The sequence below is a fragment of the Pterocles gutturalis genome, unplaced genomic scaffold (genome assembly GCF_000699245.1).
Source record: "Pterocles gutturalis isolate BGI_N339 unplaced genomic scaffold, ASM69924v1 scaffold21908, whole genome shotgun sequence".
NCBI lineage: Eukaryota > Metazoa > Chordata > Aves > Pterocliformes > Pteroclidae > Pterocles > Pterocles gutturalis.
In genome coordinates, this window is record NW_010118627.1 from 14,376 (window position 1) to 42,052 (window position 27,677).

The 27,677-nt window shown below is 37.6% G+C and overlaps 1 protein-coding gene across 1 annotated transcript in view; it reads left to right on the plus strand.

Moving 5' to 3' along the window:
• LOC104463824 (protein MMS22-like) overlaps positions 1-19,049 on the plus strand; it is a gene marked incomplete at its 3' end in the record, with an annotated part of 31,924 nt that extends 12,875 nt beyond the window's left edge. The window contains exons 8-13 of the mRNA XM_010076304.1: positions 2,812-2,925; positions 4,751-4,930; positions 10,839-10,901; positions 15,373-15,492; positions 15,907-16,133; positions 18,540-19,049. Coding sequence (XP_010074606.1) covers positions 2,812-2,925; positions 4,751-4,930; positions 10,839-10,901; positions 15,373-15,492; positions 15,907-16,133; positions 18,540-19,049 — 1,214 coding nt within the window. The remainder of the gene's footprint in view (positions 1-2,811; positions 2,926-4,750; positions 4,931-10,838; positions 10,902-15,372; positions 15,493-15,906; positions 16,134-18,539) is intronic.
• Between the last annotated feature and the right edge of the window lie 8,628 nt (positions 19,050-27,677).

Genomic DNA, 27,677 nt, shown 5'->3' on the forward strand with positions numbered 1-27,677 from the left:
TTGCATCTTGAACTACTTATATTAGACTCTCTATTGAGATTCATTTCTGAAGTGGAGCTTGCACTTGAGATGGATGACATCTCTTCTGCTGGTACCTCCTCTAGTATACATTCCTTGCTATAATCCAGTAATGCAAATGATGTCCCTCAAAATTGTTGGAAACACAACTGGTACCCGTAATAGATGACACTGTCAGCTCATCACTAAAACATGTCATTAAGCTTTTGTCTGAGAATATTCAGAAGTGCAGCTCTTAACATTTGTGGGTATCCTTGGAAGGCAGACATCAATTCTAATCCTCCAGGCTCATATTTTCAGATCTGTTTCTTGGGCAGCTCTGGTATCAGGACAGTTGACTTGGATCGTGTACTGAGCCCATTGTGCTCTGACACACATTTGGTAAAGAAAAATGTATCCTTGGATATCTTCTTCCTATTTTCAGCGGCGCATATCTAGCAGCAGACCTCTATTGTCCCAACAGCACCACAATTTGTGGATATAACCATTCTTACCAAGCTACTGAACTCAGGATGTTGCAAGAGGAAATCTAGACTATCTCTGAAGAAAACAATGTCTCAGTTATCCTTAGTCTAACCAATATCTGTACAGTGTCTTGCTTTGATACCACTAGCCAAACCCTTATCCTGGATGGATACTGCACATGTCCTGCAAAAGAGATCCTGCTATCTTGTAGAAGAGCATAGTAGTAGATGCAAGCAGTAGATGAAGAAACCTAGTTGCTGCAACAACTGGTACTCCATGTCACAGGCTTGAAACTCTCACTTTAAGATGGTTTGTGTGCCTAATACTTCCATAAAATCCTCCAGTGTTACAGTGCATCTGTAATAGGTAGACTGCTCCTTTCTGAGGATCTGTTTTCTTCTTTGGTGATGTATTTTTGAGTGCTTCGGTTTTGGGAAGTTAGTAGTCAGATAACGAATAATAGTGGTCACACTGATCTTTATTCTCAAGATAATATTTACATAAGATTAATTCATGTTGTTGAGATATTCCTGTAACAGATCCTTAACTAAAAGTGTGAGGAGGCATGGGCAGATGAATAAGTCTAAACAACATACGTGGAATGCAAATAATAGGATTATTTTAAATGTTTCAGTCTTGACCTCATGATGGTTTTAAATTGGTTGTCAGGGTCCACCCTGGAAATTTCATAGGTAAGCAGGGTTCTTTATAGAGAGAGAAAAACAAATTATATGTCACATTTATAAATACATCGAAGTTCATATTTATAATTAAGTTTTCAGTATTTAAACCTGATTTGGAGCTGTATGAAAACAGTAGTTGTAAAGGTATTATTCCAAATGTGGATGATAAATAAAGTATATGCTTATAGAATATTATACAGTTTTGAAACTATTGTTGATATACTTTTTCTAATTGTGAGAGTGTGGTTTTTAGTCATTCACTCCCACTTCTATAATGTGTCTTTCACGCAGCTTACTACTATCGCTGGTGTTGTGTATTTTGATTTAATTTTTAATTTACACCATCAGGTTTCCAAATTCAGAAATTATTCTGAGTACCTGTGTGATTCGTCAGTAGTTGTGCATGAATGGGTCAGGAAGAAAAGATATAAAAATTCAGGATTCATCTCATCAGATCTAGGTGCTTAGAAGTTAGTTGGATAAACTAGTCACCCTAGGTTCTTTTTATTGCCAGGGAAGGATAGCAACAGTTTTTTCTCCTGCAGTCAGTTAGATGAATTATACTCTCTATGTTTCCTATTCCCCTCTATTTGCTTTAGAGGGATGCAGGTTGATTATTCAAACTTGAGCTACTCATTGTTTAGGGATAAATTGAGTATAAGCTGCTTTTTCCTCTTTTCTTTCTACATTTCTGCCATTTTGTCCTTGCTGAAGGTAAAATGTGCTGAATTATGCTATTTAAGCAAAGCTTTTTCTCACTGTTTTTGAATACAGTTCAGTGGATTCATAGGCCCTAAGACAGAGTAAGTAAAGTTTTGTCTAACTATGATTATTTCAAATACAGTGCTGGTAGGTCTTAAAAACGTTAAAGCATACAGAGAATTTTTATGTATTTGACACTTCCTTTTGCTGTTTTGCTTATTTTGTTTCACAATTCAGGGAATGTAAAACTGAAAGATGAATCATGAGAAGACTACTTTACATTTGAAATGCATCAGTCTGAGTGAATTTTGTTAAATATGAAATAGTAATCAAATAACGTACATGACTTGAAATGTGCTGTTTTCTGCATATTAAAAAAATGCCTTGCAGTAAATTTACTGAAAAGCAGATTTTGTGAAATGTTGTGGGGAACATTAACATCCTCATGCCAACAACAACATGTTCTACTAGCATTAAGCCTAGTCATTAAGGATTTTTCAGTTAAAAATAACAACTGTAAAAGCTATTCAATCATTTGCAATCTTTTTCTTATCTTCCTAAGAACATCAAGAAAATCTAATCAATCATTTCCTCTTTTCCCTACTGTTAGACAATGAATCAGTATTTATGGCAATTCCTTTTCATTTGGACCTCAGAATCCCATTTTCATTTGATTAAATAATGTTTGGAAGTCTTTCAGAAGAAACTAAGAAATAGCACGGCCTGTAACTTATGTAGAATTAGGAAACGGTCTTTGTTGTACAAGAGGTATTTTTTGGATGTTAATGAAATAATGCACTTTCCAATATGTAATTATAGCTATATTTTTTTAACTGAAAAAAAAACCCCTCAAACAACCAAAACCAGAGGAAATATTTGTACATAAAATGTGATTTTGAAAATAACACTTCTCTGAATAATTGTATTGCATATTTTCTTTGAGGTGAGACCTTCTGAGGCTCTTACTAGTCACCATTATCCCTGTACCTGCGTTAAAGAATTATGGATTCTACTTATTCAGCTGCTGGACCACAGAAATAAAGGATCTCACACAGAGGTAATGGAAGAATACTGTTACATATTCATACCTGTTATATATGCAATACAGTCAACAAATGTTCCCAGGTTGCCATGAATGTGGTAGTTCACATGTCTGATGATAGAACTGAGCTTCATATTTGCTTTAGGAGGACTGCATGCTGACTATGATGCTGTCAGCTGCCATCTGGAATGTGCATCAAGTCCTGACTCTAGTTTTGCAGTGTACTGTTTGGTTATAACGTAGGGCGCTGATAAGGTGTGCTGCTTGTGCTAAGGAAAGCAAAGCTAAGGAACAGACTGTGAAGGTTGTATGGTAGAACAAAACAAAATAAACCATCTTTACCCTTTTAAAAAAAAATATATTATTATTTGCAATTTATGTGTTATGTCATGCAATGATTCATCTCCAGGTGTTAGAAACACGGGTACAGTCAGAACAGTGATCCATCTAGCCCATCATTCTCTCTTTGATACCCACACCTTAACTACCTATAAATGAACAACCTGTTTTTTCTTTTTGAATCTTGTAGTTGCTGACTTCTTTTGATGCCCTATTATACTTTTATTGGAAGAGCCAATAATTCTCTGTTCTCCTTATTTATGCCAATGTGACTTTATATGCCACTTCAGGGTTTTTTTCTGCTATCTCCTACCTTCTGCCTTTTCTCGGCTGAAGAGTCTTACTGTATTCAGTCATTCTTTTCACAGGCACCATTCTCTACCTGTAGTCATCTTTGTCACCCTTCTCTGAACCTTTTTCCATACTACTACATCCTATTTTGAATGGCAGAGTACCAGGATTACATGCAGTATTCCATACATCGCATAATGATGTTTTCTATTTTGTTCTTTTCCTTTGCTAGTATTTTCTAGTGTTTTGATTTCTCTTTCTTGACTGCTGGTTAGAATTAAGCTGATGCTTCTCTGAATGAATATTAACAAGTGTCAAAATAATTTGAAAGTTTTCTGAAATAATCTTTATAAAAACCAAAGTTGCCATCTGCACAATGAGTACTTTTCACTTAGTATAGAATAAAGTATTTCACAGTAGAGTGTTTGTACTGATAGCTATTTACTTGTTAATGACCACAGACATAAAAGTGGACAACACAAGTGAAACTTCATTAGTGTTTATTGTTTGCACTAGCACTAGAGCTTTGAAGCGTAAGTTAGGATCAGGACCCAGCTAAGATGGTGAAATACAGGTACAAAGAAGTCCCAGAGACTTTCTGTATAATTAGGGAATACAAGCACAGGCTGTAAGAAGTAGTAATATTGTAGTATAGACAGTGATATGACCCAAAGAGAATTAGTTGGTTTGTCAGTGCTGGAACAGACTTGAAAAAAAAAAAAAATAAACCCAGGGAATTTGAACCGCAAAGTGCTGTCTGTATAGACTGATTGTGTGCCATGTACTACTGTATTCCTCTTGGTTAGATTACTCTGGCACTCAAGGTTTTTTTCAAAAATCTGTTATAAAAAGTCTTAATTAAAGAACTCTAATCTCTCTCATGTGAATGGTGGTGCACCATCCTGGCTGCACTTTGTCATTCCACCAGCTTGTAGTTTTGCCTGGGAAGTATCACACCATGTTCTTCCTTGTGACCAAAGCTTGTCCTTTCACATTGCTTTCTACTGGCATTTGAAAGAGGACATTCTAAAGTAGCTCCGGGTTTTCTGTGGTTATACTGAACACCAGTTTTTGTTATTTTCTTTAAATGCCTGTCGTCTTGCTTGTACTCTGTAAAAGCAAATATGAATAGGACTGTATTGTAGAGAAAATTGTTAACAGGGGCTTTGTTATTCAACACAGTTCAAATTTACTTTTGCTTTTTCTACAGTATTTCTGGAGCTTGGTGAACAAAACCCTAAAGAACATCTTTGAAAGGTCAAGTAGTTCTGAAAGGATGTCTGGTTTTGAAACAATTCAGTGTAAAGACCCATTGAGTTTTAGCTGGTGGGTTATTACTCATCTGGCATCACTCTACCAGTTTGACCGTAATGGAAATCTAGATGAAAAGGTGGGTATGCTTTTTTTTTCTAAATACCTAAAAGTTATAATTTATTGAGGTCTCTAACTTTGCTTGGTTATTTTTGTTGCCAGGAAATAATTCATGTTGTAATAGAGGGATTTTTCACACTCCTTAAAAAAAAAAAAGAGTCCTTTAGGGTTGGTAGTTTTAAGGTGTGCTTTGTACAGGTCAGTCAACATTCCAGGAGCCCCTGACGTATTTATGTTATATATCAGATATTCAGTAGATTACCGTATTAAAGAAACTTGAAATATCCCAGCTAGTTAGTAGCACATGTACTTAAAGGTGTAGCGTATGTTTTAAGACTATCTGCTTGCAGCATAAATGCTTCACTGTTTGTTGTTTTAGGAACTGAACACAGTAGATTGTACTATATGAAGTATAAACCTCAAACATTGACTGTATAATTGTTAATACCACTTCTTAACAAAACAGTGGCAGCTCTGCTCTGGATAAATTCTAATCTGTCTCATTTTCTGTGTTGGTGTGGTACCAATAGACACTGTCTAATAACTGTTGAATTCAAGCTTAAGTTTAGGAAGTTCTGGCAGTAAGTTGTAAGACATTTGCTTTTAGAAGATGGCCTTAGATTTTCCAACTGGCTAGAGCAGGCTAGTCCACAATTAATCAGGGTCTTCTCTGTGAATCTCATTGTGAGGGACTTGACATTACCATGCATTCTATAAGGGGCCTAGGTGAGACGTGCACGTGCCATTCCTACACCTGTAAGATGTACGTAGAGCCACATTTGGTACTGATGCATCATCGCATTCCTTCGTGGATCTCACTGTAGTGTTCTGCAGTTCTGGAGTCATGTAAACCCTCACCCTTCTTTCAGTCTCTTTCGCTGAGATTCATCCTTCCTGGTTTTAGGTTTCTGATCATTAGTTGGAAAGGAACTAGGCACTTGCTGAGGCAATTAATCCATTTTGAGAGGTATGAAACTACCGATTTCTCTTAATTGTGTATAGAGGGAGATGACTAGAAGCCAAAGAGATAGCTGAAGACCCAGCAATCTAGGTTTGTGGATTTTTTTGTTTTGGTTTGGGTTTTTTTGTGGGATAGTGGTTTTGGCACTAGGGGAACCAGGTCATGCCATCTTCTGTCATCTGTCCTTCTGTTCTTTTGTTTTGTCTCACTGTAGTTGTGTTTGGTTTTTTTTTTTTTTACATTTCAGCTGGATTGCTTATATTCCCTAGTTTGCCAAACATGAGCTATGTATGGCTTATTCCACAAATTGGGCTTAATTGCACTTTCTTATTTTTGTTATTTATAATTTAATAGTGTGTATTAAAACTGGAAAGGCCATCCTCTTTTTTTGTTAAAATCTTTACCATGATTTCCTGCCCTGACTTAGGACAAAATGTTAAAACCTTGAAACATGTTTGTGAACTGCAGATCTATAAAGAGGGATGAGAATGACCACATCATTTGATCAATTTGTTTTGATAACTTAAAATCCCCCCCTTCATCTTTAAATCTTTAAAAGCATTAGTATATAAACAGAAGGAATGAGAAATGTTGAACTTCTCTGAATGCTTCTAATCCGAAGTAAAAATGGGCTTTTTAATAAAGGTAAAAATTATTTTCATTGATTTTTATCATGCAAAGTCCCTGGTTTGTCAAAAAAAAGAAAAGATAGGGAAGGTATGGTAACTCAGTGGTTGAATACTTAGTTGAAAAACTCATGATCATTTCTGGTGACTAGAGGACTTAATGAATGTGGGATGCTTATGCTTATACTGCTTACGAGTTGACAGATCCTTTAGGATCCCATGGCAGGCTGCTTGTTATTGTGTGGTTCAGTCTCCTCTATAATACCATGGCAAAATGAAGCAACTCCTTACACATTCATACAGTGTAAAAATGCAGACCACATCTGACTGTTACACTGAAGGCTGCCTCAAGCTTCCCTTGCTTTTGCCCCATTACTACACTAGGGGGGGAGGACCACAGTCTATAGTGTGTTTCAGAGGGACATTGGGAAGATAGAATTACTACATTCCCTGCTTATTAAAGGAACTTACGTGGAGAGAAAAGGTTATTCCCAAGTTGAATACAGAAACCAGTGTGAAGCAGACATATATCCTGGGTTTCTTATATTTTATGCCCTAATCAAAATGCAGTGATACTGTTTACTTTGATCATTGGATTTTTCTCCTGTCTCTCATACCGATATATAATATGTATTTAGCCTTGTGAGAGATTATTTTTTGCCACAGGCACTGTATTATTTAAATAAACCAAACAGATGTAGAATGGAAAAAAAAGATTCCTGTTGTTCTTATCTTAAAGTGGGAATCTGAGACACGGTGTCAGGAAGTGACTTGCCCAAGATTAAATAATATTTTTTCCTTAGAGCCCACCTGGGAGAAGAGAATTTCCAGGTCTCGATTTGTAAATCACGAGAACATCCTGTGCACGCTCCCCTTGATGTTTCCGGTAGTCTTTATGTTCAAACCGCTAGCTGTGCTTCGCATTTCTCTGAGTGTGGCTGTGAGTTTGTCCAGGGATCCCTGTTCTCTTAAGTGCCATGGGTGCTTATAAAAAATCTGTCAGTAACAACAGTGCCTTTTCACACACCACAAGAGTCATATCTGTCATAGATAGTTGATGGTAACCACTTCTTCATGTTCCACTCCCCCGCCTTCCCCACATTACAGCATCAAACATTCTTTGAACATTATAAGATAAAATAGTCTGTGATATAAATTTGTGAAGTCAGTGGAATTACACCAGGGCCCAATGTAGTCCTGTTTTGTTGGTTAAACATCTGATGCGATAGCTTCGTGACACATGCTTCCTTTTAATTAACTGTGATCAGAGGTGGGAGGGTGAGGTGTCATAATGATGGTTATTCATGTGCTCTGTAGCAAAAATTGCCTCTAAGCCTATGTCATCTGTGGAAGATTTTCAATTTTTTAATGTGGTCTGCATGGCCTTGAGGTTATTATGAAGCTTTAAAAATTCTAAATAGGTTTCAGACTTGCTTCTTTTTATTTTTTTCCCTTAAGCTCATATAATGTAATTTAAAATATGCAATGATTCATATATATTGAATATATATTTCATACACATGAAACCATTTTTTTAAGCTAGAAAATTTTGGCCAGGTTTCTTAAAGACTCTGTTCTAAGGGATGTACAGTGCATGTCTCTTGCCATAACCCCCCACTCAGGTCCCACTTCACTCTTCTAAAAAGCAGGATTTGTACATTTAAAAACCAAATGGGACCGGATGAGAAAATTTGCTACTTCTGAACGTTGCAGGGGTCAATTTCAATATACTGTGGGCTAGGGAAATATAGGCAGAATTACTTGGGGCTAAGAATTCTTGCCTTTGAATAGAATAATCTGAAATGACTATGTGGCAAGATATGCAAACATGGGCTTCCAGCTGAGAAGCGTAGTATGGCTCTTCCAGGTAGTCAGCTGTTAGTCCTTGCAAAAGTTTATTCCTGTGAACCCAGAGGGTCTCGGCTCAAGTTTTTGCTTTTAACAGCACTTTTATGCACTGTAAGGTCTCCAAGTTCTGTTGATTTTAGGACTCTTTGGGGCTGGAGGGAAGATGTTGTAAGCCAGAAGGTTTGGAGTAGGAGATGTAGATTCTACATATTCTCTGACAAGGATGGATTGTAAACAGTTGCCATGCCATATTGCCAGTGTAGTGGGGAATACTGTTAGGATGTAAATTTATAGGGATTTGAATGAAACAAGTCTGAGGCAAAAAAAAAAAAAAAAAAAGTGCAGCAGGTGGTTGCTGTCATTCTTTCCTCAGTTTGGCCTGAACCGGGGTGCACTCTTGTAACCAGTTCCAGTTGGTGTCAGGAGACTGCCCTAGATTACTCCAGGATCTTTTAAGGTGATCTGCATACGGGAGATGAGCTGGAACTTTGGCAACAAACAACTTTTGTATAAATCATGTGTCCTTGGACGATGGGAATGCTAAAAGCGTGTTCTGAGCAGGCTGATCCAGACATTCAGATGTCTCGTAGCTGTTTAGGATGACTCTGTTTGTCTCTGATAAATCTGGCTTTTGAGCAGCTGATTAGCTTTACTTGGAGCCTGTAGTAGGACCATGCCAGTGTGTAGATATTCACATAGCATCAAGCTCTAAAATACAGCTGTCAAAATAAAAATCTGATAAATACTAGCCAGAACTGTGGGAATGCTGATTGTGCCCTTCCTGGGTTTTACTCATTTACTCCTTGGCTAGTCGTTGGTGCAGTGGCCTCTCCTTCTGACAGAGCTCTAGCTTTTGTTTCATGATGTAAAGGCTTTGGCATCAATAACAGCTTAAGAAGTTGTGTTTACCACCCTAGGCATGATAATCCCTCTCCTGTTCTGGCACAATTATTTGTGTCCCTATTCTATGACCTAGGTCAGGCCCTCCTCCCTTTTTCATTCTTTCTTTCTCTCCTAAAGCTCTGGGTCGGTTCACTGCTCTGGTTCACACCGTGTCCCACAAGCACCAGAACTGAGCGGTGACATGCTGCTACTGGGAGGGCAGGGAGAGCAGCTGGCAGGATGAGGAGGAAGCGGTGGGAACTCCTTAAGTGACACTGCTCAGGTTCCTGAATTGTAAAATCCCAGCTTTAGTGTAACTTTCTGCACATTTGTCCTTTCATTCCATAAACAGTCTGCAGACTGTGATGTGCTACCATCAGCAGTCTTTCAGAATTTTCTTTTTCTTGTTGTGCAAAAATGTAAAGCCACCAAGTAGTCAAATTCTATTACATAAGTATTAGTGCATCTTTTGAAAGAGTTAATCTTTAAAATTGCCTTGGTACTCTCTGGGGTCCTGTGTGAAGTTGTCACAAAGTCATAGCATTGAGTAGTGTAGTCAGTAGCAGAGGAGGATGGGGCACGATGGTGTTGCTGCTGGAAAGTAGTTGTGTTTCAATTGCCAAAGCAGAAGATGCTCTTTATTATAAGCTTTATGCAGACATTTAAAGGACAGATATCTGCAGAATAATTTACAAGGCTTAACAGTTGTGATAGGGGAGGGAATGAGTAAGGCAGGGCAATGATGAAAGTACTGTGTTCACACAACTAGTTATCTATGCAAGCTATATACATAGCTGAGTGTAAGAGATGATTTTTGGACCTCCTAGAATTGTAAGTATATTGGTTCAGTTACCTTTTTTTTTTTTTTTCCTGCGAAATAGCCTCAGTTGCAAAACCTTGTACCCTTTTATTTCACACTTGGCCTAAATATTTTTTTTCCTTTCCTTTTTAATATAATTTACCATGCAACTCTTTTACTTCACTAGCATGGTCTAGTTGGTTCAAATGGATAGTCATCTGTCTTCCCAAGCTGAAGAATATGAATTATGAGCCATATTTACCCTACCCTGTATTTTTTTTCTATCTGTATAGGCCATTACTATCTGGCCTACTACTTTTCAAATTGGCCAAAACAATCCTTAATATTTGGCCTGGGAAAAATGGGTTAGAAGTGTTTTTTTTGATTCAGAAGGAAAAAACAAGAAAAGATGAGATTGTACCTTTTCCTCCTTCTTACCCCTTATATCTTCGTTTCTACAGAATGTTAAAGAAAGAAATTGTAAGACACATTTACTGCTTGTACTAATCAAAAATGCCTGAATGTTTTGCTTCTTTTCTAAAAGTGAAGTCTGGGATTGCAAATGAGACACTTAAACCAATTTAAATAGCATACTCTTTATTTTTGGGTCTTTATTTGTTTTTGAGGCCTAATTTTTAAGACAGATATCAATTATATTCAAAAACCAAAAAAGCTCTTTTCAGCTTTGATCATACTGTCATGAAATGAAATATTTCTGGAAATCTCTTGCCTGCTTATTTTCATGTTATTACATAATGATTCCTGTGAGGAATAGAAATGCTATTTCATGCTGAAAATCATTATTTTTCAGAAACAGAAGGAATCCAATTGGAAATTTGTGGAAGAACTCCTTAAAAAATCCACTGATGCTCAAGTAAGTGTGTGAAGGGAGAAATAATGAACAAGGAAAGTGTCAGGGATGCTTTCAGGAAAGGACAGCGCATGAAGCAAAGTCCAACTAGCAAGTGTATTTTTGGTTTTCTAGTGTTTTTATCACAGGTAAATGAACATCCTTGACGTAGCTGAACCATGGCAGTGTACAGTCCTCTCCTTCTTAGCAGTTACACTTGCTTTAAACTGGTTGTGCTTGATGCTAAATTGTCAGATAAAGGAAAAAGATAATTATTCTGGAAGGGTAGGTATGTGGCTACTCAGACAAGATGTATTCAGAATAAGAACTTGATGCTTATAAAATGTAAACCAGATACTGAATGTAAGGATATCAAGTTGAGGAGACATGATGAGCGAGATAGTCAGTTGCATTGAAAATTCAGCTGTATCCTCATTATAGCAGGAAGGTGACTTGCCTTGCTGAGCAATTTGTCTTACAGGCTTGAATCAAACTCTTACTGATAAGGTTCTAGTTTCTGAGCACTCATTTCATACCTTATCATTTTTCTTTCTGCAGAACTGTTAATGCAATGCTTCATGGCCCAGAGGTCAGAACTGACCTCCTTTTAAGATGCTTTTAAATATGCTGTTCATCATGTTTTAAAATATGTTACATTGCAGCTCTGTAAATTTGTTCTGAAGTTGCATGGTACAAATTGCAAATGCTGTATCAGCAACACCTATAAAAATAATATCTTTAATTTGTGTATGCTTGTATTTTTTTATTTGGTCTCAGATGAAATAAAAAAAGCGTGCAAAGTTCACGCTCACTCTCAGCAGAGAGCCTGAGCCACCTTCATCCAGCATAGGCCTGATTTTGGTGGTGATAAAGCCTTCCTGAGGAAGGTGTGCCATGGCCAGGTGCAGGTGGCAGAGGGGTGTTGCAGTGCCCTGTCTCCAAGTAGCAACTCCGTCAGAAGATTATAGCTTCTGAGCAAGGAAGAGAGATGAAGGGCCTGTTCAGGGCAGGGGACCAATGGAGGCGGGAAGCAAAAATATTCTATTTGTCAGCTGTAAATGAAGATAGAAGCAAGATTGGATACTTGGGCAAGTATAGAGTTCTGCTTTCTTGGATATATCCTTTTAGCTTCAAACAGTTGAAAGACTGGTGGGTTTCTCAGCCAGAAACTGTTCTCTTTTTTGTAATTCTTGATGGATAGAGTTGAAGACAATTACTAGTGTGAAAGATCTCCCATTTATATCAAAAAAGGACATTTATGGGCAAACTAGTTACATGAGATATTCCCTACTTCTGTTGTAATTTGGATTTCTGATACTGGGCTAATGACAAAAGTAGAGCTGTTTTACAATTCTATTTGTACTACAAAATGAAAATTGTTGTACTAGGAATATTAACATAGCTGTATTTGTATACTAGGCAACATCAAACTGACGAAATTTATGGATTGTCAGTGTAGGATGAATTTGTGTTTACAAAGTTTTATTGTAAGTGAGAATCAAAAGCTTTTGTTCGTAAGAACTAACATCAGTCTGTCTTATTAGCCTTCTCTCATTTTAGAAAATAAATGCTTCATGTTTCATTTCTGCCTCAACTTTGTTATACCTTTACTATACTTTTTGTTTAATTCTGCTCTAAAAGGGTTACAGAAGTATTTGTTGGAGTTCTAGGAAGCCAATTTTGTTACTACAGTAGGAAGTCATAAGAGAAGAATTTTGTGTTTAGATAGTACTATCATTTTGATAGTATCTGGAGTTCCTCCCTTCTGCGATAAATTAAAAGCAGTGCAAGAGACTATTTTACACAAAAGAGCAATGAGAGAATCCATTAATCTCAGGCATATTTGAAGTCTGGAGAACTTTCATATTAAATCTGAGATAAAGTCTTCAGTACTATCTTGGTTTTGGACACTGTTCTAAAACTATTTTTAAACAGATAAATAATGGTTGAAATTGAAGCTCCTCAAAATACCTTGTTTATTGTTGAATTAATTTAACTGAAGCAGTAATTGTTTGTTGAATTAGATCCCAAACATAATTCTATGTACAAATTACAGCTTTAAGACTAAGCATTCTCTTTCTAAAGGGTGTGTATTTTGGTGTGGGGTGGTTTTTTTTTTTTACATCTTTCATAATTGAGTAGATCCGTCTAGAGAAATAGATATGTTCAGCTGTGGTTTTTTTGTTTTATATCAAGACTCTTGCTTTTATTCATTAAAAAAATAAATAGCAGCTGTTGAAAATGGCTGCAGGTCTGTCCCTTTCTTTTTTTGTATAAGGTTATTATTTTGGGAAAATTACGGATTTAATACTTACAGTTATATAGAAGAAAATACTTGAGGGTCACCTTTCATTTTTAGGCATTTTTATTATATTTGAATTATTTTTCTGAACACCTTTTTATTGGGTCTCTCTTGAAGAGCTTTGTTTCTTTTCTATTTCAGTTTTTTTCATATGTTATACATAATGTCTTGAATATATAATTTTCTATGTCAACTGAAAATGCCTTTTGAAATTCCAAGTTGTTTTAGAAATATACCACTTTAGAAGCGATATGCCCAACATTTCATGAGAAGGCAGACATGATTAGAAGTTATTGTAGATGATTGGTGTAATTGTTTACAGTGTTCTGATAAAGTGTAGCAAATGATGTTTTCCACAGGAATGTATAGCCAGGTAGAGATAAATTAATAACTCCTTTATGTAGCATTGAAAACAGGAAAAAAAGCAGCTCTAGTAAGTCATAGTAAGCCATAAGAAGTAGCATTGTGGATAAGAGCAAAAGTCCTGTGCTTCCTGCAACAGGTACTTAATGAAAGACTATTTTAAAACAACATCATCAAACAAACAACCCCCCAAACAAAGGAGGGGAAAAAAAAACAAACAAAACCAAAAACAACTAAACCCAACACAGCCTAATGCTATATTTTTCTATCACCCAGCATCAGTGTTTTTTTTTTTTTTTTTTTTAATTTAAGTATTTTCTGAGCTGGGTGAGCTTGGGACATAATTCTGGACCTAGCACTGTAATTGGAACTGAAGGGGATAACTTCCCAAAATTTATCTGAGGCATGGTTTCCTTCGTTCCCATTCCTGGAGCTAAGATTTTAAGTGACAAAACTCAGAATCATAGACTCATAGAATCGTTAGGGTTGGAAGGGATCTTTAAAGATCAGCAAGTTCCAACCCCCCTGCCATGGGCAGGGACACCCTCCACTAGCCCAGGTTGCTCAAAGCCTCATCCAGCCTGGCCTTGAACACCTCCAGGGATGGGGCATCCACAGCTTCCCTGGGCAACTTGTTCCAGTGCCTCACCACCCTCACAGTGAAAAACTTCTTCCTAATATCTAATCTGAATCTGCCCTCTTTCAGCTTTCATCCTGTGTCATCTTTAATTTTCTTAACACTTTTACTCCTCTTAAGCTTATTCTATGCTGTTAGAAATTCTGGTCCTGTGTAGCGTTTAGATGTATTTGAAATCTAGAAGTAGGTCAGGAGTTTCTCTTTGTCACAGAACAAGTTTGCTCCTATCCCAGAAATGTGTTAGACTTACATGTGTAAAAGTCTCCCCTTACAACAACTACGTACGATCTGGTCCACTAAACCACTTTGATAGTCAGTGGAGACCATAAAGCTCTTCCAGGGCTTATCATCCTATACTTATCCTAAAGTAGGATGTCTAAAACAGGCTGGGTTAAACATGTGATTTCAGTCTGAGCATGGAGCTCCTTAATGCCCTAGCTCTGATGCAAGTCCAGTTTTGCTGACATCAAAAGCTGGATGAGATTAATCCAACTCTCAGTATCCCACAATTATAACCTGAATGCTTCACTGTGTTCAAATTGTTTGGAATTTCCTATTTTCTCTCCTTTGTCCTTTTATGTGTAAAATTTGGAACTGATGAATATGAAAAATGTGGTGTGGTGCAGGAAGCTTTTCTCTGGGTTGGTTTGTTTTCTTCCCCAGTGTTTGGAGGTTTATTTGGCCTTGATTTAGAGTTGTCTGGGATGTTAGCAGTATAGCCATGTTGCAGAGGTTTGGGAAGGAACATGATTCAGTAAGAAAGGATCCTCCTGTTTGTAATGTTACAAGGAGAAAGATGAGCTCTCAGAGAGTTGCACCTTCTCTCTGTATCAGTGGTGAATGAGCTTTCCTTTGGACTTAGATGACAGGAGGGCTTAAGTGTTCAGCTGGCTCATATGTTCAGTATAGCTAATGTCCCATTTACTGTTTTGTGAGGTTCTGTGCCATGCAGTCGTGTTTCAACGTAGGTTTACAGTACTGAGTTGGCTGTTAATGTGACTATATTGGCTGGATTGCAGGATGCAATTGTCACCTGTTCTCTTCCAGTTCATTGCTCGTATTAGCTGGTGAATTTACTCAATGTTATATAAAATATTTTTTGTTATTATTCTTAATAGTCTGGTAGTATTGGGTTTGCATGTAGACAAGGTGATGGTTCCCTCCTACAATAAACTTTTTATTCCCTTTTCAAGACTGGTGTGTTAGAGGAACACTTACGAATGCATCTTCAGTGCTGTTTGACTTTGTGTAGTTTCTGGGGCTTGAACCTTTCTATTATCACCATACTCTGGGATTATTACAGCAAGAACCTGGTAAGTAGATGAATATATAGCAATGCAGAATTGCATGCGGATGGTCCTCTATTTTTAGCAATTAATTCTGGTTCTCCTGTATACAAGTTTGACTGTTACTTTTGCAAAACTGACTAGTTAATAGTAGTATCCCTGAATTTGCTGTATTTATTTAGGAAATCATGTTTAAATATATGTTATGGTCCATTACGTTATGTCACAATAGAATGAGTTATATTTTTACTCTTATTTTTCATCAGGACTACTTGTTTTAAGGTCTTGTAAAAACGTTTTGCACATAGTTACAATGCATTTTTATTTCTTCAGTTGTGGTAGGTATATGTCCTTTTGTGTGAAGGATTGCATTTTATTGCCTTTGAAATGTTAGCATTTATTGCTATTTATCATCTTTTCTGGTTTCATTTATTCTTTTAGAACAGTTGCTTTACTATTCCTTGGCTTGGTCTGAAGGATCTGGTAAACATTAGTAAAACTTCTTTGTCAATGCTTGAGTTGGTGAAAAGTTGCTGTTGTGAACAGCAGATCCCCACCCTGTACAAGTCCAGCAACAGTTACTTCATTTTTCTCAGTATTTTGGCACGGATGATGAAAGAAGAGGCAGAGAACAGTGGCGTGCATCCTTGGAAACAAATTAAAGGACGGTATGGCTGCTATTTAGTCTGTCTTATGTTGTAAGATGTCTTGTCAGTCAGACTGCATGGCCCTTCCAGCCACATACCAAAGCAAGGGAGGGTACTGTGCTCATGAGAAGGTAAAGGGGATGGGGGATCCAGGGTGATTCACAACTTGAAGGCGGCAGTTGTTCCCTGAAGTTTCTTTTGCCAGCTGAGGCTGCGACTGGGTCGAAGAGCTGTGTCCAAGAATCACCTTGGCATCCGTAGCCTGTGATGATTTACTTTGTCCCACAGGCCAGGAATTTGGTACGCTGGCAACCTGTGCAGTGGTACAACTCTGTTGCCAGACAGGTAATGTAATTAAAGCACAGAAGTTCTGTTCTGAGCTGCATGTAAGCCATGTGCTGTCCAAGAACATGCAGACTGGCTCTTGCTAGGCCAGCAGTTTCATTTATATTTCCATTTTCTTTTTCATAGCTTCCAAAATTTCTCCAAATATTTTTTGTGAGTGTTTTAATTTTTGATTTAATTTTGAAACATACTACTTAAGAGGTATGGTCAGTCATTATATTAAAAAGACACAAAATATATATGCTCTAAATCAAAATCCTGGTGTTTTATATACTTGCTGAATCCTTAAAATGTTTATTATAGTAATGAGATTGTACTGATCATTAAAGGTGCTAAATTTTTAATTTTTTTTTTTTTTGGATATGGAAGAATTAGTTTTGTTTTGGGGTTCTGTTTTGAATTTTAAAAGATTTTATTAAGTATTAATAAAAATCTTTTTGTATGCAAGTAATATATAAAAAATGCACGTGTATGCACACCTTACAAAGCTATGTGGTATGTTTCTTCCAAGAAAGAAGGGTGGTTTATCTTGGCTATCAGAAAGGGAAAATATATCTAATGCCTAGGTAGACTTCATGAGTTGTTACAATCAGTAAAGTTCAGGTTTAAAAGTTACTACTACTATACAGAAACAAATATGTTGTTGGATGCAGAATCAGTATCTTGCTTTAGTTAGTAATTTTAATTAGCCTGCTCTGTTTTTACTGAAAACAAATTATACCTACATTTTTGTGCTATTATAACTTGTTACTTTCCCAAATTTAAGAGGGGGAATAATAATACACAGTATACACTGTGTCAGTCTGCTCAACCAGTATTCGTCATTTCTACCTTGAATAAATCAATTACACAAGTAGCAAAATTTAACAGCCTACAGCTATGATTTTGGAATGAACTCTCTTTTCAGCAGCTAACCAAGTATTAATTGATGCATGAAGAACGTAAATGCCTGTCAGTAGTAATTTACCACTAAACAACATTAATTGGATTTGCTGTAATTTTTGGTGGCTAGATTTGATAGCCTCAGCAGCATTTCCAACTATTTTTCCAAGTGACAAAATAGGAAAACAGCATTTATGGGGGTTTAACTACTGTACGTGGAACTTACTTTAAATGAAAGGTGAAGGATATACCCAAGATTTTAAACACATAAATCAAAAAGTTATGCAAGCCATTTTCATCTTATTCCTCTATCGTAGGAATAGTGACATTGATTTAAAAGTCCAGATCTGAGCAAAGGTCACAGAAAAGACACCTACGTAAAAAGCTTTTTGCATTTTGTCATCCACCTTACCGTTGCAAAGTAGCAGTGCTTCTCACCATCAGCTACACATGACTTGAGCACTGTCGTATGAGCAATACAGCTTAAAGTTTCTTAACATCTTCCTGCTGGAGAGAGGTTTCTCTCTGAAACACCTCAGTTTCCCTTTTTTCTCCCAAACTTGTAGTCCTCAGTCCATACAGTAGGTGTGCAATACAGGTCGGTACCGAGTTTGGTGAAGCACTGTGGAGAAAAGGAGCTTTACGTTAGAAATCACAGCAGCTGTGGGAGTGTAACCCAAGGACAGAAATCAGTAGCTAAAGGAAGGAGAGTCCCTGGTTGTCTTGGATTTTTTTTTTTTTTGTGCCACATGGAAATAAGGGAGTTTCTAGCGAAGAAGTTGGGGTACAAGAATTGTTTGCTGTTGCTAAGAGATGCTACTTGGCCCATGTCCTTTCCTAGCAACGCTATGGGCTAAATTTGATCGATATGAAGGCATGGTATGGAGGAGACCCATCACAGACAAAGAGAGAGTCCACTCATAACATTGTGCTCAACTTTGTACTAATATTGGATAAGGGAGAAAACTCTTAACATGTGCCTTGAATTGGGAGCAGAAAATTAAATAGCATGTTTGTCCCACAAGCTAAAAGAGTAGAAGAGGGGAGGGAAGAGAGGATATTTAAAAATTAAGATTTATTGGAAGAGAATAAGTGTAAACTAAACGAAAATGCAATTTCAGTGTATCAAGCAGATAGAAAATGTCATACTTTAAGAAACTTTCTATTTCCTGGTTTGTTTGGTTTGCTTTTTTAATGTAGAATTTATTCCAAGTTCCATCGGAGGAGAATGCAGGAGCTGACAGAAGTGGGGCTGCAGAACTTTTTTAATCTGTTCCTCGTGCTGGCAATTGTTGCAGAGACGGAAGATATTGTGAGTCGAGTGTTGGATCTTCTGGATTTCCTGACTCCATCTTCCATCACCGTGTCTCAGAGAGCTCTCATCTGGAGAAGCCATTTTGCTTTCCTTTTGATTTATGTTGAGAAAAACATGGACATTAGTGTCCTAGCTGAGAAACTCTCAAATGCTTTCCGGGGGAAGGCAAAGGAGTTTTTAGTAAACAAAAATGACTATACACAGAAACACAATCTTTGGACTCTACTTTCAACCTACATTGATGGTGTCCAAGAAGTGTTTGAGACCAGCTGCTACTTGAGCCTTTCTGAGGAAAAGTTGCTAAATGATGGCTTTACTATGCTGCTGCCTGCTTGTCGAGGAGCTGAACTGAGTATGGTCCTAAATTTTCTTCAGGTTGTTCTAGCCAGACTTCGGTAAGTTATTTAGTTAAATTCTGGATATAGACTGACATGTTTGTTTTGTGTTTAGGGTTAAACTATAGTTCATATTAATTTCTTACTGACATAGAGTAAAATGAAGGAGAAATCTCTGGAGGACTGTGAATGTGTTAAATTTCAAAATCCACCAATACCTCACTGCATTTAGAATCTTAGAAATGTTTCCTTACAATTTCAGGACATTAGGTTTGACATCCCTGATACTTTTGTTATTAATTCATGGCTCTGTAGAAAGTAATCCAGTTGCTACTATTTCAGACAATACCATCTTTATTTTGCCATAGGAAGTTTCAGAATAGTCTGTACTAAATTACTTAAGTTAGGGGGTTTTGGTGTTTGGGGTTTTTTTTTTCTTTTTTTTCTTTTCAGTAAATCTATTTTACTTTTCAGACTCTTCATTCTGTTTTTTTCTCTTTCACCAAGGTTGCAAACAAATACAGCAGTTACGGAGATTTAGATACTTGTCTGGGGTTCAATAGGAAAGAAGGAAATAATATTTTACCACTTCTAAGCAGTTTTGCTTTGATGTACTAGTTCAGTTTTCAACATCCACAGTGCCCTTCAATAAGCATATTTTTGTTGACTGATGCCTTTCAGAGGTAGTCCTCCAGTTTGAAGCACAAACTGCCTTTTTTTTTTTTTATAAGATATTAAGAGGCAGCTATTGATCTGCCATTGCTTCAAATGTGCAAGGCTGAAGTATGTGGAAAGAGCTGTGGAAGACTGCATAACAGGAATAGTGAGGCCCATATGCAAGATCTCTCTTTAACTAGGTTCTTTATTATTGTCTAGTAGTTTGACTGCAGCTGTCAATAGCTCATACATCCAAAGACAACTGTTTTTCAAGCAGTCTTTTGAAAAAAAGATGAAGCATGAAACTAAGTTTAGTTGATTTATTATTTATTATTTCAGTTCATCTAGATGTGTTTACTGGAATAAATTGGAGACTTCAAAAATACTTTGACATTTTTTCCATTAGCTAATACACAGTATTTGCTGTGTGGTTTTAAAAGATGAAATTGGGAGAAATTTGAGACTGGTGAAAAAGTTGCTTATTTCATAACTTTGCATTGTTTCGAAGCTTTACAGAACTGGGGGTTATGTGGTCCTCTTGTAACACAGAGAGGAGGGCATAGAAGTTCGTTACAGACTTCTCAGGTCATGGACAAGGTACAGGACAGTATTCGTACCTTTTCTTACAAAAAGCACGTCCGCTGAAATATTTTTGAATTACCAACATGCTCAAATACTAATTGGTACGAAAGATTATTAGAGCCTTGTTTTCACCTGTTCTTTAGTTCAGCTTCTGTATTTATAGATTTGGTTTCTGTTACCTGCCTATTTATCCCATCAACAGAGAGGCTTAATTCCTTAATGTTTGTGAAATGCTTTGATCTTCAGGTTGTATGGAACAGGAAAATGTTACCGCTGCTTACTCCCACTTTGACAGACCCACTGAAAATATTCCTCTGTAGCCATACAAGTAAAACAACACTAAAAACAGTTTCTTCATTGAGAAGGTTTGGATGACTTTGTACCAACCAGATGTTAAACTATTACTGGCTTAACCAGACTGATTAGGCATGCTCTGTCTGCAAGCTCCGAAAAGGATGAAATGATTCAATGCTGTTCTCTTCCGTTTTTAAAATCCAGGCAGACATAAGATAGCAGGCCTTTCATAAATGTAGTTTTTCTATGCACGGCATTCTAATAATTTTGTAACTGTATGACAGGGAATTTACAGGTGGGAAGGAAGTGAGATCACTGATTAAAGAGAGAAGCGGCTCCCTCTAGGCTGTTAGGAAATAATAATTTCACGTGCCACTTTCTGCTAACCCTGGATGATGGCTCACAGGAGTGTTCTTTATTGCTGATTAAGTAGCATTATGAAAATACTGACTTGGTTACATTAACTAAATGCCTCAGTATTTAAAGCTTAAAATGTCAAATAGTTTTAGCAGTCCCCTTTAACATATCTTGGATTGCTAGAATCACATTCCAGGTTTCCCAGTTGCTTTTATTTGACAATACTGTAAAAATGGCAATCTTCTTTAATTATGGCTCTTCATGCTGCTATGGTTGTGGGTCTGTCAGCATTTCCATTCTAAACCTTTATTAGGGTTTGTAACATGGCAGTGAAAACTTGCTCTGGGCTAAAACTTGGCATACAAGGTTTTGAAAATGTGCTTGTTTTCTTCCTTTCTTTTTTTCTTAAAAGGCATCTGAAAAGAGACCCCTGCCTTCACCATTTTTATGCTACTGTGTTTTAAAGTAACCCTTTCCAGGTTTTTTCTTGTATTTTTCTTGTCTGCTAGAAAAATACTTCTAGCTTTTGATTGTTGTGTTTACCTATGCTTAGACTGTTGTAAATAAGCTTTTTAAAACCACTTTTTAATTTGTTACAATTATGACTATTTTGGTCTCCATATATTTAAATAGAACTATGACTTGGCAGGAGAACTCATTTTTATTAGTTTTTGATATGTGGTGAGTGGATAATTGGAAACAAGATGCTACTTGCTGGCACTTCCAAGTATTTGATCTTCATAGTGAGATGCAGTATGAAGTGTAAGATTGTATTTTAATACACTCTCCTTTTTAAAAACATATGTAAAATAAACATATGTAAACCAGAAACTCCCCAAAATTAAATGCAAAGTGCTTCCTTCCTATGTTTACTTGGAACATTCAGTTTCTAGCTCGGACATAAGTTTTTCCTTTATTTTTGTTTTTGTTTTTAAGCTGTGTTTTAGAATCCTGCTTTTTTCCTTTTTCTTTAATGAAAGGTAAGTGTAAGATGCTTGCCCATGTATGCTTTCTTTTGTTCCAAATCTCTACCTATCATCTGAGTGCCTCATGACACAAGAAGAAACTCTAGGTTAATAAAAATGTAGGCATTTACTGGATTTGACAGAACTCGCTGTAAAAATGGACACAGAAATCTGCTGAGTGCCTGGAAACAGTAGGTTCTGGCAGTGCAATATATTATTCTTGAAAGAAGTGCTTGAAACATGTTAAAATGTCTTTTGATTGTAATCGGGTATTGCTCTGACATGAGCTTTCTCTCATTATCATCATCATCCTGGCATTTGGGTTTTGTGGTGTATTAGCACTGAGTTACAGGATTATAAAATACAAGTGCATGCCCAGGTGTAAAATCACTGCTGTACTCCAAACACCTTTGCCTAGTTTCAGGGAGGCTTGCCACTGAGTCCCATAGGAGTAATTAGAAGTACCCCAAACCTAGTAACATAATAAATGGTAATTTTATTTTGAAAACAATTCTTGCGTATTTGTGCCGTTTGTACTCTTCTCTCAGTGTTGAAGGACACAAAAAGTTATTGAAAATTTCAACGTGAAAATTTCATAAGCTCTACAGGAATACTAACCAGGTAAACCTGTCTCTAATTAAAAGTTAAATTAATAATTGGGCCATGGATAACAGCAGAACTGGATGTTTTTATCTGTTAGAGTGTGCCTAGCCTTGAGGTTGTGAGGGAAATCACGATAGGAAAGGATTATCCAGTATATCTTTGCTATGAAAATATATAGTCATTTGTAGGTTTTTTTGTGTTATACTTGCCATCAAAACAGCCTGTGGGAAGCTTTCCGAGACCAGCAGAAGCCTCTCTCCCCCTCTCTGTTACAGTGTAAGTCAGCAGATAAGCTCATGAGGAGAATAGAAAGGTCCTCCCCCGCCCTCCTTCTTTTCTTCCCCCTCAGGGGTTTTAGTGTTAGTCTTTGTAAATTGTATTTTCTGATGCTGAACTTCTGAAAACTGTGTCCAGAAGAGTTTAGAAGAGCATGAGTCTTCTCTTACCCATCCCATGAGTATATTTAGAGATACTGGTTGTGATGTCCTGATGAGCACAGAAGGCAACTCTGGGACTAAACCACTGAACTGAGAGTCAGAAGATGGCTCTAAGATTTTCCCAGGCTTAATGAATGACCTTTAGAAAGTCATTAAAAGTTGCTATGAACTTTGTTTACCTGTGTGGAAGAAAGAAATAAGTCCTTCCTTTTTGACTTTACAACGTAGATCTTATGCTTGGGGAGCAAGCGTGCCATTCCACGAATAAAACTGGAGTTTGAATGAGTGTGAAGAAAATCTACTCTCTAAATGCTTTGGAGCATGGGAAGCAAGCCCTGCTTTAGAATATAGCAGTGTTTTGAGAGGTTTGCTGTGTCTAAGTCCTATAAAAGGAACATTACCATCTTCTGTGGGAATACTGGATGTGTTCTTTGCTACAGTTGTTGCCTTAAGGCGTGGCTCTGGTAATTAAAACTGAATTTCTTTTCTCTTCCTGCTACTTCATGTGGGATTTGAGAGTATTGCTCTGAGAGTATTATTACACAAAGGAATGAAGTGAGATGCAGTGTGCACTGGAAGTGTGTACCTAGTGCTTTGCTTATAGAAAGTTCCTGTGTATGTCTAGCATTGGTTCAGGTTTGCAAGAATATTCACTTCCACTTCTCGCTGTCCAGTTTCTCAAATCAGTAGGCAGCTGCGTGACGAGCCAAATAATTAAGATCAATTTCATATCGGTGCTTAAGTTGTAATAGAGAGCATCTGTCTTAGCAGGAGGGCAACAAAGCTGGTGAAAGGGCTGGAAGGCATGTCCCATGAGGAGCGGCTAAGGACTTTGGGCTTGTCTGATTTGCAGAAAAGGAGGCTGAGGGGCAACCTCATGGCTCTCTACAGCTTCCTGAGGAGGGGAAGTGGAGGGGGGGGTGCTGAGCTCTTCTCCCTGCTATCCAGTGATAGGATGTGTGGGAATGGTTCAAAGCTGCTCCAGAGGGGTTTAGACTGGACATTAGGAGGCATTTATTTACTGAGAGGCTGGTCAAACACCGGAACAGGCTTCCTAGAGAGATGATCCCAAGCCTGTCAGTGTTTAAGAGGCATTTGGACATGCCCTTAACAACATGCTTTAACTTTAGGTGAGCCCTGTATTGGTCAGGCACTTGGACTACGTGATCGTTGTATGTCCAGTGAAAAATTCTATTCTAGACTCTTCTAGAATCACTTTAAGAACGAACTGAAACAACAAATGCTGTCAAAGGACCTTCTGATTGTTGATGCCCAAACAAAGGCAATCTTGATAAACACCCAAAGTTAAAGAAACTATAGTATTCAGGCATCAATCGTGAAGATACACAGTTCTGTCCCCGTGCTGTCGATTGAAACGCTTTTCTGCATTTCATCCATTGTACCCGTTTTATCTACCAAAAATTAATCCACGTAAGCTTTCTGTGGCTTACCTGACAGCAGTACAAGACTTCCTGTTGGGAAGGAGTAAATCCACCAAAAAAAGAGAGTACAATCATATCCAGGTGTACTGAGAACCTGCTGCTTGGGACCCTGCAGTTGTTTAGAGAAATATGTGCTCCCTGAAGGACATAAAGTGCAGATTTGTTTTCTGATGGAAGTGTCTCACTTCTGAAACTATTTTCCCCAAATTAACTGTCCTCTCAGTTTTCCTTCTTTTATTCTTCACATGAGGTGTGAGAATGGTTTTTCATATGGAATATTTTTTTTGTTGTGGGTGTTAAACAAAGAAATACTTTCACCAATAAATCCATTATGTGCGAGTAGCCTTATAATCTCTTAATTTTGATTGTTTCTTCGTTACCTTACAAGATATATATTTCTTCTCTCTTTAGTATATCTCTTGTCAGATTTAAGGCTTATTTAAAATGAAAAGAAAGCTGAAGCAATTTTCTTTATTCCATTTCGGTCTCCTAAGGCCTATTTCCCCCTGGTGAGCTCATAGCAACAGGGGGGTTTAAGGGAATTCAGCTTTCTGCAAATTAATGTCTCACATCATGAAAATTCAGGACTTCTTTTTTTTTTTTCTATATCTTGAAAAAGTAATACAGTGAGTGCGAGTATTATTTCTTGCCAGCGGGTGGAAGATGAATGATTTTGTCACAGTTTTACTGCTTGATGAGCAGTGTCCTGAGGGTCAGGCTTAAGTCTGTGTCACTATGCTGCTCATTACTCTTGAGCTAAATAAGGGCTGATTGGATCTAAATTGCCTAGCACATGGGCCGCAGATGAGCTCAGTGAGTAGGGGATGACCTGCTATTCAGGCTGGGAGTAACCCCGGTGTGCAAATGCTGCATTAGAACACGGTGGGAGAATGAGAGGCTACCGACCGCTGCCAGCAAAAGAAATCGAAATGTAAAAACTCTTTGATGCTGCAATGTTAGAATTTGAAATGTAGGAAGTGACAGGTTGATGGTACTTATCAGCTTTAGCTGGATTAGAGAACAGTGTCATCTTGCTTATATAATGACAGAAGAATGAAGCTAGCTCCCAACTACTTTGTGGTGCAGAGCTGCTGCTGTCAGAGCCAATGCTGCCTCCTACTGACACTCTGCGCAGAAGGATGGAGAAAGTGGATGGATAGCTGGCTTGGGAAGACGTTCTCAGAGTCTCTAGTGTACCCACGTGCACTCTGTGCCTCTGCCCATCTGTTTCCGTGTGTTTCTGGTCTCTTCTCTTAGCAGAGAATCATAGAATCATAGCCTGTGTGTTTTAAAGAAAGTTGACCTTTAAAGAGGATAAGAAAAAAGCTGAATGAACTTGAAGGAGAATCCTTATGCTAACTGAACACAGGAATATACTTGTCTTAAAGGAGGAAAACGAAAAGCAAGCAAAGCACCTGCCAGGTTTGAACACAACACGGATTGTAGTTGTGCAGTTTTGAAGGATTCAATGGTCCAGTAGAACAAGATTTTCGGTTTTGTTCTCCCTACATCCATCATTGGTGCTTTGGAAACTGAGTAATAGGTACAATTATGTTAAATGGCCACTTGCTTCATTTATTCCAAATTTGCTTCAAATTTTGTTATTGACAGCTGTAAACTACCAGCATCAGCTTCTCTTACTGCTAGCTTACAGGACTATCGCATCAGCAAAACCATTTTGGTGCTCTCAGGAAACCAGCAACTAAATTAATAGAAGGGATGAATCTAAATACATTCTGTGTTTTCTGTTTACTCTTTTCTATTTTTCTGTTATCTGGTTCTTCCCTTGGGATGCCTTTGCTCATGATGAAATTTCTTCTGGGATGCAAAAAAACTTCAGTTGACTTGTTTCTGGGTATTGTAACAAATAAGGAAGAGTAAAGAAAAGAGCAGCCTTACATGTACAAACAGCTTTAATGTAAAAGTGTGTGAGTACATGGGAATGAGAGAGAAAATTTTCATAAAGAAATGTGAGGCTTCAGTGTTACTTGTATTATCTTAGTATTATCAACGTTTAATGGTATCACTTGAGATGACTGAAAATGAGGAACTGTTTAGCACAACTAGCTGCAGTAGATGCAGATGAGTTAGAGTTTGTCTGAGCTTGTATGTGGACAGAAATTATAGGGTATTTCTCTGTCTTCAAATGGAGAGCAAAACCAGAATTTAAAATTACTTTGGCATTTTGAAAAAAAAAAAATACCAGCAAAAAGACGAAATACAGTGGAGGCCATGTACTGAAATTACAAAGGAGAAGTGCTGATACAGCATATGCAATGCTTAGCATGGCAGCTGTACTATCAAAGTATGGGGAGGTAGTAGGTACCGTGAGAGGAGAGAAACCAAGGGGGATAGCCACATCCAGGGTTGGTTGGAGTGAGGTAGCTGCTGTAGCTGTCACCCCATCTGTCCATCCTGCCCTTGCTTGCAGGCTTTGCTTGCCTGCACAAAGGACTGCAAGGTGCGTTATTTTGTCCCTGCACTAGCACAGTTTCTGCCTCGCATAGGGAGGGAAACCAAATGATGAATGGTAGTTCAAGCGGACTCCCTTTTATCTTAAAAAAGGAATGGAGGGGGTGGGTGTGGTGCTTATGTTTTCACCTCTGTTTTCATGGATATTTATTTGCGTGAATTTGTAAGAATATGGTGTCTGTAAGAAAGTGATTATTTGAAATTTGGTTGAAATCTGACCATTGGCTAACTCTTGTGACATTGATGGTCTTTCATGCATGCAGCTGGTATACTAGGAAGCAGGACTTAATGTGACTCTGCGTAAGAAAAAAAAAATATAATTGTGGGGTGTGTTAATAAAGCTTCTGCAGGTGAGAGGAGCTGCTTATTCTGTCTTTAGGTGAAGTTCTATATGTCAGTTTACAAAACTTATAAATTAGTTGAAAATTGGAGAGAGTCACAGAAGTGAATGATGAGAGTAGAAGTTTGTAAAAGTTTGATGTAACTGATTTTAGGTAGGAAAGGTTAAAGGGAGACATGCTAGAAGTTACCCGGTACATAAAATGATGTTGCAGAAAAGGCAAGTTGTCTGTTGTTCTCCATGCCAGTGAAGAAGGAATTGGCTTAATTTGGGGCAGAAGTTTTGTGTGGTTATTTAGAGTAGGCTGCAAATGTCAACACTCTGGCAGACTGCAAGAGAGAGTTGTGGAATTGAATTTATTTTTTTTAACTTTTTAGAAATGCATTAGACAAACATTTGCCAGAGGGAAATCTTTGTAAGCTTACCAGACTGCTGAGATGAACTCCCTAAATTACATCTCTTAAGATGCTACCCAGCCCTTCACTTATGTTTCTGTGATTTGATATTAAGGAGCTCTCCGCCCACTGCGAGTGCCTGCG